Genomic DNA, 13,414 nt, shown 5'->3' with positions numbered 1-13,414 from the left:
AGTTCATGAAAATGCAGTTGTTCATTGCAAGTTTGTTAACTCAGTTAATTTCAGTTCATTACAGTTTTAGTTTGTGTTAGTAAATACATTAACTACTGAAATTTATCATAAAGGGTGACCATAATAATCTGGAAAGGTTCTCTTTTGTGCAATAGAAAACTTATAGATGTTATTCGTCAAACCACTGTTGCCAGTCCTTTAGTACAATTACTTTCTTGTATGCCAGTTCCTCACAAAAAACATTCACTGGGATCTCTTCATCATTAACACAAAGTCAAAGACATTGTCATTATTCAGTGAAAAAAAAGGATCCCTTTGGATGATATGATATTATTCTCCTCATTATCATGCCTGAGTTTCTTCAGCTCTCAACAGCACCGCCCTGAACCTGTTGTGACGGCTGGAGTGTCTCCGACAGTGGCGTTCAGCTGGTGTAAATGAGAGATGAGAAACAGCAGCATATCTCCACCTCTCCTCCTCGGAGGGATGAAGTGTGTGTTTGAAGCTTTCTCCTCTGTTAGTCGTCGCATCTTATTACCGCTTAAATTTCCTCGGGTACTGTTCCAGGGTCGCTTCGGTTCTCATCCGCACACAGGGCCGCGTACAGAGTAATTAAAGTTTATGCTTGACTTCCTTAAATCAAAATCAAGCTGGCACTGGAAAGCGTCGGCGAAATGTCGAATGTTACTCTGTTTGCCGTGGAGTTGAAGCATGTGGCGCCGCATGGCTGCTCGCTCACTTCATGTGGTGTTTTTTTCATCTCCTATTTCCTGTCATGTCTTTTCTAATGTGGGTTTCATTTTTAAAGGTGGTGGCCACTGTTGGTTTATTTGAAAACACTTCCGTCTCTTTTGGGGAAAGATGGAGGTGCAAACTTTAAAAGAAAAAAAAAACAACTTTTCTTTGCTGCAGTTTTTTGGCAGGGAATTTTTTCTTTTTCTGTTGACGACATCACTGTTCCCTTTGTTTTATACTTTGATCCTTTCATCCTCCTTTCTTTCTGTCCTTTTGATACCTTTCTTTGTTTCTTCCATCTGCCTCTACACTTTTCAATTTGATTATTCATCCATCCATCCACCCACCCATTCATCCATCCATCCATCCATTCATCCATCTCTCATTTTGATCTTGATTTTATCTAATTTTTGAATCATCCATTCCTCCCGCTTAAACTTGCATCTACCCATCCATCCATCCATCCATCCATCCATCCATCCATCCATCCATCCATCCATCCATCCATCCATCCATCCATTTTTCGGCCAGTTAATTTCATTTTTTTGTATCCTCCTTTCATTTTCTTGATGGCCTGCTTCCTTCATTTCATTCTTCCATACATCCATCCTTCCATCATTTGATCTTCCTTCCATCTAATATTTCATTCCAGCCATCTATAGTTTTTTATTTTCCATCCATCCATTTATTCATCCATTTATCATTCCATTAAAATTTCCTTCCATCCATCCTCCCATCATTTTGATCTTCATTCCGTCCATCTATAGTTTTTATTTTCCATCCATCCATCCATCCATCCATCCATCCATCCATCCATCCATTTATCAGTCCATCCATCATTTTGTTATTCCATCCATCCATCAATTCATCCATTCTTCCATCATTTTGATCTTCCTTCCATCTAATATTTCATTCCATCCATCCATCATTTTATATTGCTTCAATGGAATTTTCCATCCGTCCATCCATCCACTTTGTTAGGCCTTCAATCGAATCTTCCTTCCTTCCGTCCCCTACTTAGTTACTTTCATCCATTCATCATTTTTAATTTTTTTCCATCTAATTATCAATCTAAACATTCATCCATCTATTTATCATTTTGATATTTCTTTCATTGAATCTTCCTTCAGTCCATTATTTTGATATTCCTTCCATCCGTCTATCCAACCATCTATCCATCATCATCCTTTTATTTTTAAATCTACTTTTTTCCTTTCATTTCCTTCCTTCCCTTTCCTTAATTCCTATGTTTATTGTGTGATGGCACATAGATGTTTCCGTTAGTTTATTTTGAAACACTTGTGTGACAGGTTAGTGCTTCTGTCTCCTGAGAGATGAGATGGAAGGTGCAAAGTTCAGCAGAAACAAACTCTGTGTTTGTTCTCTGCTATTCTTGGCGGGGAAAAAGTTGTTAGTTGAAGGCTTAATCTAAGCTTTTGTTTTTCTTTCTGCATTTCTTGCTGGCACGGGAACAGCGTTGACTTGCAAAGTTGAGTGAAGTTGGAAAGGGGAAGTGTCTATTGTCATTCGTCGTGTTGAATTTGTTAAATCTTTCGCTCCTCTTCTGTTTCCTCTAGATTTCCCCACTTGTGAGCCGCTGACACAGTTTGGCTGTACTAATGGGAAATGCATCAGTGTGAAATGGCACTGCGATTCCGGTAAGCTAATGTTACAAAAGAACTTTTCAGACTTTTTCTGCTCCTTGATCTTTTGAAACTAATCGAGAATTTTATTTTCAGGTAAAAAATAATTTAAATGGATCCTGCTGTGGGATTTAAGAGTTGTTTACAATTTCCTCTTTACCAATTCTCTGTGATCTTACTTTTATTCACCCTTTCATCATTTTATCCTTATTTCTGTCATTGCATACTTCATTTCCCTTCTTTCCTTGAATCCTCCATTTACCTTTCCCTCTCACTTGTTTGCTTCCTTTTTTCATACCTCATTATTTGTCATTCTTTGTTTTATCCATCTATTTTGTATGTTTCTTTCATATTTATCCTTGCTACTTGCATTTATTTCTTTATTGCTTGGTTCCTCCTTCCTTTTTTTATTTGTTTTATGCATCCATTTATACATTGCTTTCCCTTCCATTTTTAATTCTTTACATCTTTCATTTCTTCCTGTTCATCTGTCCATCCATCCATTTATCTATTTATACTTCATTCTGTTTAGTTTCACCTTCTTTAATCTCTCCATCCATCCAACCATCCATTTCTCCATCCATCCAACCATCCATTTGTACTTCCTTCCTTTTTGTTTCGCATCCATCTTTCCATCCATCCATTCTTCCATTTGTACTTCATTCTTTTTTGTTTCACGTCTTTCAATCTTTCCATCCATCCATCCACCCATTTGTACTTCCCTTACTTCTTGTTTCACATCCATCTGTCCATCCATCCATTTGTACTTCCTCCTTTCTTATTTCATATTCATCCATCTGTCCTTCCATCCATCTATTTGTACTTTCTTTTTTCTTATTTCATATCCATCAATCCATTTGTCCTTCCTTCTTTTTAATTTCATATCCTTCCGTTTGTTTTTCCATCCATCCGTTTGTACTTTCTTTCTTATTTCATATCCATTCCTCCATTCTTTTGTACTTTCTGCTTCTTGTTTCATATCCATTCATTCATCTATCCATTCATTTGTACTGCCTTCTTATTTCATATCCATCTGTACATCCGTCCATCCATTCAATTGTTTTTACTTCTGTCTTTGCTTCTATCCATCTTTTATTGCCTTTTTTTCCTTTTACCATCCATCTATCTATCCATCTATTATTTTGTCCTTGCTTCCATCAAATCTTTCATCCATCCACCCACCCATGCATCTCTCACTCCCTACCTACACCCTTCTCACTCTTTCTCTTTTTATCTCTCTGTAGAGGATGACTGTGGGGATGGCAGTGATGAGGTGGGTTGTGTCCATGCCTGTTCAGTGGCTCAGTTTCAGTGCTCAAGCGGGAAGTGCATCCCTGAGCACTGGATGTGTGATGGAGACAATGACTGCGGTGACCTCAGCGATGAGAACGCTACCTGTTCCAGGACAGGTGCCCACGAACACACAGAAACACTTAGCATGTTTACATGAACAATAATACTCTGATAATAACAATAACCCTTCAATGAAATGAAAACACGTTTACAAGACCTTGAAGTAATTTACTCACGGTTTACTTACCTTCACGTCGTTTCAAACATTTCTGAGTTTCTTTATTCTGTTGAAGAAAGCTAAAAACTTAAAATTGACTTCTATAGTAAGAAAAACAAATAAACAAACAAAAACTAAAAGATCTCCGTAGATTTGGTACAACTTGAGGGTGAATAAGTAATGAACTGAATGAATTTAACCTTTAAAATACTGTTTTTATGGTACATCATTAGTCAGAATATTGTCTTAATTGTGTTAATATTGACATATTTTTGTAAACATACTGGCCATAGCTTTGACTCTTTCCTTCCATTAGCGATTTCTGCAATTAATGACTGCAGCGAGAAGGAGTTTCACTGTCGTGGTGATGGCACATGCATTCCCGAAATTTGGCGCTGCGATGGAGACAAAGACTGTGAAGACGGTAGTGATGAATTTGCCTGTGAGGGAGCCAAGAGAATGTGCGACCCCAAGGCGAAGTTTACCTGCAAGGTCTCAGGTAAAAAGCAAAGTCTATTACATAATCACATTATCACATTACATAATCAAGTTTCACCCGTTGGAAAATTCTCAATAGCGTCATCTCTGGGTGAAGACAGGCCGTAAATATGATCATTAATCGATTGATTGTGGCCTGGGGGTGGCATGATGATTCAGCATTCATTCAAATTATGTAGCATTACCGTTTATTCTGCCGAAAATGGGACTGTAGTGCGGAAAGCAGCTTCCAGAAGGCCATTGATTATTGCTTTGCTTCCTTCTAGACTGAATTAATAATGTTTAAGATGCATCATTTTGTTCTCATAGAGGCAGACGGAGAATATTGTATTACCCTTGTGAGCTGGGTTCAGGTAGAATTGTGGGAAATTGTGTGTGTGGGGATTGATCTGTAATGCTGAACTTTAAAAGTAAGAGGTCGGAGCATTTAAGAGTTGAAAAGAAAGTCTGGTTTATGAAGAGAATGATTGAGGAAAAAAAAAGATCTACTTAAATTTGTTTACATTACATTAAATGAGGTTTTTTTTCCCAAAGCAACTTACAAATGAGAATTTGAAGCAAATCAATTGTAGTTAATTTAGCACATTGTGATATTTGCTAACAAAATACCTAAAATTCTATTTATTTAAAGGTGTTGTTGTCAAAAGAACCACTGGAAACACCCCAAACTGATTTTCTGGACACTTAGGATTGTATTTAAATACAGTTTTCAGCCTGATTGATCAGCTAGCCTCCAAGCTAAACACTTGACTTGGCTGGAACACTTGCTAGAACTTTCAAAAAGCAAGAACAGGCTGTTTCAATCCATGAATATGTTCATTTTTATATCCACGTCATTAATATGACTATCACTGGCCTACAGAACACTTCCTGCCTGAACAGCTGCTTATTCATTGCCTACTCTTACTGAAAAGTTGTTAGCATGTTTGCATTAGCAATTTAAAGCACATAACGGTTTCACATTTGAGATGTCACTGTGTAATTTATGCTGCGGAACAAAACGTGGAAGTCACGAACCTCATTTTACTCGTAAATCTGAAACCGCTGTTTTAAAAAGCCATTACAAACTCCTGAGGGAAGCTGTTAGCGAGAATGCTAATTCGCCTTCAGGCTGTAGGGCTGCAAAACTGAACAGTGAGAAGCTATAGAGTGACTGTCAAGATGTTTTAGTGGCTTAGACCTCTCATAAACGTGGAGCAAACTTTACTTTTCTTAAAGTTTAAAATGCCTTTTAGTTGCATATATCCTGGTTAGGAGAGAAATTCGGATAAAATGAAGATTAAGTTTCTGTAAAATGCAAAGTAAAGTGTATTAAAGTCTGATTAAGGGAATGTCTAATGAACTATTTGGTCTTGGAGGATACAGAAAAGCAATTTATGTACTTATCGCCCTCGTTCACCTTATTAAAGAACTTGTCTGGCAAGATAATGAGGGACTCGCTAATGACTTGTCTAGCATGCTCAAAAAGTAAATCGAAACACCTTAGGTTACTCAGTAAACCATTAAGAAGAACTGATAAGGTTTTTTGAGTGAAATTTATATTAATTTGGGAAAAAATGTATTTAGACATTGCAAATAAGAAAAAAAGTGGATGTGAAATGTACTTTCGTACTGTTTAATTTCATTCAGTTTCATATAAAGTTGTGAAAACTCAGAAGAGAACCCCAGAATTCCCTCCCCCCAGACACTTCCTCCAGCTCCTCCGGGGGTATCCCAAGATGTTCCCAGGACAGCCAAGAGACATAGTCCCTCCAGCATGTCCTGGGTCTTTTTCTGAGGCCCCCTACCGGTGGGACATGCCTGGAGCACCTCCCAGGAGGCATCCGAAACAGATGCCCGAGCCACTTCAGCTGACTTTTCTCGATGTGGACGAGCAGCGATTCTACTCCAAGCTCATCCTGGGGCTCATCTATAAGGGTGCACCCTGCGACCCTGTGAAGGAAACTCATTTTGGCCACTTGTATCCGAGATCTTGTCCTTTTGTTCATGACCCAAAGCTCATGACCACAGGTCAGAGTAGGAACGTGGATTGACCGGTAAATCAAGAGCTATGACGTTCGGCTCAGCTCCTTCTTTACCACAACGGACTGGTACATTGATTGCATTAGTGCTGCCTCTGCACCGATCTGCCTGTCAATCTCATGTTCCATCCTTCCCCTACTCATGAACAAAACCCCAAGGTACTTGAACTCCGCTACCTGGGGTAAAGACTATCCTCCAACCTGGAGATGACAAACCACCCTTTTTGGTGGAGCACCATGGCCTCGGACTTGGAGGTGCTGATTCTCATCCCAGCCGCATCACACTCGTAACAAGGCAACAAACCGCCTCAGTGCATGCTGAAGGTCTATGTTTGATGAAGCCAACAGAACAACATCGTCTGCGAGTAACAGAGATGAATACCTGTGGTCCCCGAACTGGACCCCCTCTGGCCAAAGGCTGTGCATAGAAATTCTGTTCATAAAAATTAATGACAAAAAATGAACAAGTCTGACTTATTTCAGGCAATGCGAACCAAACTCCTGCTTTATACAGGGACGAGACAGCCCTTGACAGAACACCTCTGACCTCATTCTCCCAGAGCACCTTCCATAGAATGTCACGAGGTACACGGTTAAATGCCTTCTCCAAATCCACAAACACATGTGGACTGGTTGGGCATACTGCCATGAACCTTCGAGCACCCTGGTGAAGGTGTAGAGCTGGTCCAGTGTTCCAAGGCCTGGATGAAATCTGCATTGCTCCTCCTGGATCCTAGGTTCAATCATCGGCTGGATCCTCCTCTCCAGTACCCTGGCATAGACGGAGGAGTGTGATCCCCCACCCCCCTTCCCCCACCACACACACACTCTTCTAAAAATGGTCCCCTTTTTAACTTTGTTATTTTTTTAATGACTAAAATAAAATAAATAAACTAAAAGTCACAAATAAAATCACATTAAGTGATGTAAAGTCACATTTATAGGAAAAGAAAAATCCACGATTGCTACATTAAGGTTTTTGCTGAAGATCCAAACATGCCTATAAAGTCACGCTGAAAGAAAGTCACTTTTTAAGAAACAGAAATATCACAGTTGTCACTCTTAGGCTTTAATAAATGTTCAGACATACATATTAAACCACAATATGTAATGTAAAGTAGAGATCTGCGCGGGACTAAATTTTGAATCCCGCTCCCGCCCGCATCCACCAGGTTTTAGCCGGAACCCGACCGCTCCCGCTTATATTAAGCACTTGATGTCCCGCTGCCCGACCCGCCCCGCTTTCTATCCGCCGCGCCCGATCCCGCTAAAGAGCGGGGGGAGAACAAAACCGAAAATCACCCAGTTATACAGTCCAGACAGCCTATAACAAGCTGTCTGTATAAACACACACACGCACAGCACTAAGCACACACACACAGACAAAGCTTTCTCTCTCATTCGTGCGCGCGCGCCTTCTAACACACACTCATAAGCACCAAGCACAAACACAGGCAAAGCTCTATCTCTCATTCGCACACACACACACACACACACACACACACACACACACACACACACACACACACACACACACACACACACACACACCTCTCATTCGCGCGTGCGCATACATACACACACACACACTGCAACAAACAAGCTAAACACAGCATCGCGCTATTTCATTTACACACATACATACGCGTGCTCACTCGGGAGTCGGGAGCGATATTGCTAGACAGCCCGCTCCTGTCCCAAATTAAACCCGTTACCGACCGCTCCCGTTATTTATTCGGAAATTTATACCCGCGCCGTAGAAATCTGGTCGGGTCCTGCGGCGCCCGCGGGACAGCCGCGGGAATGCAGACCTCTAATGTAAAGTCAAATTTCTGAAATTGTGAAAATATTAAAGTTAAAAAGTTGAAGTTCGACTTCCATAAATATCTAGACTGTGAAAAGTGAAAAGTGAAAAGTGGCAATAAATATACAGTAAATGTGTTGCTTATTTTTCTAACCTCCTTGCAATTTTCGTTTTTTAAACAACAAACAAACAAAAAAAAAAATCCTTACACTATGCTAAAAGTACATGAAGTTACAAGAATAACATTGTAGCTTTCACTAAAATGTTCAGTTTTACATACTTTTTTTCAGAAAACACTTTATTCTGTCATCAGCTTCTCTTTTCATCAAACAAATAAATCAAATTACAACAATTAGACAAAAACAATGATGATGTATTGTCCCTAATGATACGGCAAACACCCTATGAGAAATTATAGTAAATCTTGACTTTGCTCGCTGTTTTGATGAAATAAAAAGATGATTTCATTCATAAATTTTCTTTTCAGCTTAGTCCCTTGAACCGCCATAAAATATTATTTCTAATTATTAATTTAATATTTATATAATTCTATTTATTTTTAGGTAAGCGCACAGCTATTAAAGTTCTAGACAGGTTTTAAGCACATTGCAGTTCTACATCACTGCGCTGAAAGATTTAAGTTATTTCAGAATTTACATCTATCAAAAATCACATCAAACAAAACAAAAGGCTTTGGATGCGATTAGTTAAAATAAATAAATAAATAAATAAATAAATAAATAAAAGTAGATGTGTAGTTCTACACACAGGAGCAGTTTAATGGAAAGGTTCAAGGTCTAACAATCCACTACATATCTCTATGGGAAATTATACAGCGGATCTTTAATTTGCCCACTGTTTTGATGAAAGCAGAAAGCAGATATCTTTGTATAGCAGAGATTTAAGGATGTTAAACAAGTGTTTTTTATCTGCTTTGTACCTCAGGGAAGTGTGTTAGTAAGGACTGGGTGTGTGATGGAGATATCGACTGTGAGGACCAATCGGATGAGGAGGGCTGTGAAGTATCTGTCTGTAAACCTCCTAAATTCCCCTGTGCCAATGACACTTCAGTGTGTCTCCCTCCCGAGCGCATCTGCAACGGCTGGAAAGACTGTGCTGATCACTCGGATGAAGGACCCTACTGTGGTGAGACATGCAAATCACATTCTGAATTTTTACATTTATTTTTATACTGCAGTGCTGTTAAACACTTGATTCTGATTGGCAGATGAACATTAAGGTGTGCAGTTATTTTCAGATAAATGCAGAGATAAAGTAGATACAGACAGGCTTTGAGTGCATTACAGTTCTTGATCACTACACTGGGTTATTTCAGTAATTTCACAACTGTTAAAGTAAGTTTACAACTGTCAAAAATTACATCAAAACAAAAGGCTTTGCATGAGATTCTTTAAAAAAATGTAGTGAAAATGCGTAGTGGCTATTAGACACTATATATATACATATATATATATATATATATATATATATATATATATATATATATATATATATATATATATATATATATATATATATATATATATATATACATACAGTTAAAGTCAGAATTATTACCCCCCTGAATTATTTGACCGCTTTTTTTTCCCCTAATTTCTGTTTAACAGAGAGAAGATTTTTCATTTCTAAACATAATAATTTTAATAACTCATTTCTAATAACTGATTTATTTTATCTTTGCCATGATGACAGTAAATAATATTTGACTAGATATTGTTCAAGACACTTCTATACAGCTTAAAGTGACATTTAAAGGCTGAACTAGGTTAATTAGGTTAACTAGGTAGGTTAGGGTAAGTAGGCAAGTTATTGTAAAACAGCGGTTTGTTCTGTATATTATCGATAAAAAATGTAGCTTAAAAAGGGCTAATACTTTTGTCCCTAAAATCAATAAAATGTTTAAAAAATTAAAAACTACTTTTATTCTAGCCGAAATAAAACAAATAAGACTTTCTCCAGAAGAATAAATATTATCAGACATACTGTGAAAATTTCTCTGCTCTGTTAAACATTTGGGGAATATTTAAAAAAGAACAAAACAATTTGAATAGGGCTAATAATTCTGACTTCAACTGTATGTATATATATATATATATATATATATATATATATATATATATATATATATATATATATATATATATATATATATATATATATATATATATGTATGTGGAACTTGAACAGGAATTTTTAAGATGAAGAGCTTTTAAAAATCAAAATAACTTAACTTTCCCACCTCAGAAAATATTATATATATATATATATATATATATATATATATATATATATATATATATATATATATATATATATATATATATATATATATATATATACGCACAAACAAACAAAATTATTCTTATATCCCAGTGGGGACTCTTGTAAGATGTAATGGTGATTTCCATACCCCTAAACGCAACCCTCACAGGAAAGAATCTGCATGTTTACATTTTCAAATACTTAATTCAGTGTGATTTATAAGTATGTTTATGCTGGGGGCCCTACATTTTGGTCGTCATGGTCACATAGGTCCCCATGAGTCTGTATGCGTTCAGGTTTAAGTCCCCACTGGGATATAAAAAAATGTACACACACACACATACATAAGCAGTCAGTGCAAAAAGAGTAAATTTGGCACACGCTGTGTTCAAAGCGGCTCACTTGTTCACTCACTCATAATTTACTCATGAACATTATTGAGCATGTCTGGGGTAAGATGGAGGAGGCATTGAAGATGTATGCAAAGAGTCTTGATGGTCTTTGGGAGATCTGCAAGAACACTTTCTTTGCTATTCCAGATGACTTTGTTAATGAGTTATTTGAGTCATTTCAGAGATGTTTGGATGCAGTCATCCAAGCTTATAGGAGTCATACACAATATTCATTCTTTTTCCACTGTACCATGACTTTATATTCTATACTGTACAGTATTTCTGTTAAGGGACAATATTTTTGTCTAAGCAAAGTCAGATCTTACTGTCCTAATTACATAATTACAAATCAAGGCATGATCATATTTTATTTTGGTAAAATAAGCATCATCTGCAGGCTTTGCCATGTCATCTGATACCAAATGATCAAGTTATTATTTGTTGTTCCTAAAACTTAGACCTTTGTCAGGTAGTGTGACATCTACCACATCTACTACTACTATTTTGCAAAATAGACAAAAATAAAATATACAATAGAATATTTATTTATTTTAATTTGTATACATAAACTTTTATATAGTCATGTGGTTTTATTAATTAATTAATTTGTTCATTTACTTCATTGCACCCTGCTGACCTTTATAAAAAAAACAACAGTGTAACTTTGGTTGGCACTAAATTGAAACTCCCCCTAAACCGCTCCCTGAATGCCAACGAGCACAGATTCAGCAGGTCTGAAAATAGCATTTAACGTCACAATTCAGTCTAATGCCCCTATTAATTTAAAACGGGGCCAATCAAACCCCCATTAACTTTAAGCTGGCGTCGAAACTCCTGCTGAAACATGGCAGAGAGTACTGAGCTGAAGAAGTGGCAGAGATGAATGCCCTCACCCTGCTCAAACACTCAATGGTCCAAAAAGCCGGAAACACTCCAGAAATGTCCAGAGTTGGATAAATATTGTTTGAAGCAGACCTGGCCCTCACATAATAGCACTAATCCTGATAAATGAGCCTCCAGATCAGCTTTGGAGAGTCAATCCTGGAAATAGGTCACTGTATTTTTTTTTTTTCTGTTCGTCTGCAGCTGAATTGCCCAAGCAGATCTTCAGTGGTTTGCGGCTGTTGGTGTTCTCTGTGCTGGATCAAAGCCCCTTTAAGGCAGTGGTTTCCAATTCCAGTCCTCTGGACCCCCCACCCTGCACTTTTTGATGGTCTTTTCTTTTTACTTAAAACACCTGATTCAGACTATCAGCTTGTTAACAATGAGAGCCATCAAACTGATCCTCGTGTGTGTGATATAAGAAAGACACACTAAACATGCTGGCGGGCGGTCCCGAGGACTGGAATTGAGAATAATAATAATAATCATAATTTCCTCCATTTATATAGCGCTTTTGTGGACACTCAAAGCCCTTTACACACTGGGGGAATCTCTTCATCCACCACCAGTGTGCAGCATCCACCTGGATGATGCGACGGCAGCCATATTGTGCCGAATCACACAACAGCTGATTGATGGAGATGACACCGAGCGATGAAGTCGTATTTTTAACAACCACAGAGAGTCGAGACCTTGGTTTAACGACTTATGCCCAAAGACTACGCTCATTGAGCAGTACAGAGTCCCTGTCACTATACTGGGGCATTAGGACCCACACAGACCACAGGTTATGCACCCCCTACTGGTTACACTAACACCACTTCCGGCAACAACCCAGCCTTCCCATGCGGTCTCCCATCTAGGTACTGACCTGGCGCAGCCCTGCTGAGCTTCAGTGGGAGTTGCAGAGAGCTAGCTGCCTGCTAGAACAACTGCTTTAATTCAACATTTCAATTGGCAGCCATCTCTGAAATGCCTCTTTGGCATTCTGTTTGAAAGGGGAAAGTCTATCTACACACAGTTGAGTCTATCTACATCACAGTCTATCTACACACAGTTGAAGTCTGAATTATTAGCCCCTCTTTGATTTATTTCTTCTTTTTTAAATATTTCCCAAATGATGTTTAACAGAGCAAGGACATTTTTACCGTATGTCTGATAATATTTTTTCTTTAGGAGAAAGACTTTTGTTTTATTTCGGCTTGAATAAAAAGCGGTTTAAATTTTTTTATGAACCATTTTAAGGTCAAAATTATTAGCCCCTTAAGTCTTCAGAACAAACCATTGTTATAAAATAACTTGCCTAATTACCTTAACTTAACTAGTTAACTTGATTAACCTAGTAAAGCCTTTAAATGTCACTTTAAGCTGTATAGAAGTGTCTTAAAAATATCTAGTCAAATATTATTTACTGTCATCATGGCAAAGATAAAATAAATCAGTTATTAGAAATGAGTTACTAAAGCTAATATGTTTAGAAATGTGTGGAAAAAAATCTTCTCTCTGTTAAACAGAAATTGGGGAAAAAATAAACGGGGGCTAACAATTCTGACTTCAACTGTATTTTTTTATATATATATATATATATATATATATATATATATATATATATATATATATATATATATATATATATATATACGTGT

The 13,414-nt window shown here is 37.5% G+C and overlaps 1 protein-coding gene across 3 annotated transcripts in view; it reads left to right on the top strand.

The window, feature by feature from the left end:
• The window catches only part of lrp1ba (low density lipoprotein receptor-related protein 1Ba), a 470,228-nt gene that overhangs the window by 192,599 nt on the left and 264,215 nt on the right, over nt 1–13,414 (top strand). For all 3 annotated transcript variants that reach the window (XR_012397830.1, XM_017353408.4, XM_021469578.3), the window contains exons 19-22: nt 2,313–2,393; nt 3,623–3,787; nt 4,205–4,387; nt 9,157–9,357. Coding sequence is in view for 2 of the 3 variants with exons in the window: in XM_017353408.4 (XP_017208897.1) it covers nt 2,313–2,393; nt 3,623–3,787; nt 4,205–4,387; nt 9,157–9,357 (630 nt within the window). In the remaining variant the exon portion in view is untranslated. The remainder of the gene's footprint in view (nt 1–2,312; nt 2,394–3,622; nt 3,788–4,204; nt 4,388–9,156; nt 9,358–13,414) is intronic.

Source organism: Danio rerio, chromosome 22, assembly GCF_049306965.1.
Source record: "Danio rerio strain Tuebingen ecotype United States chromosome 22, GRCz12tu, whole genome shotgun sequence".
Lineage (NCBI taxonomy): Eukaryota > Metazoa > Chordata > Actinopteri > Cypriniformes > Danionidae > Danio > Danio rerio.
The sequence above is the reverse complement of the archived record's forward strand: the minus strand, read 5'-3'. Positions and strand labels throughout refer to the sequence as shown.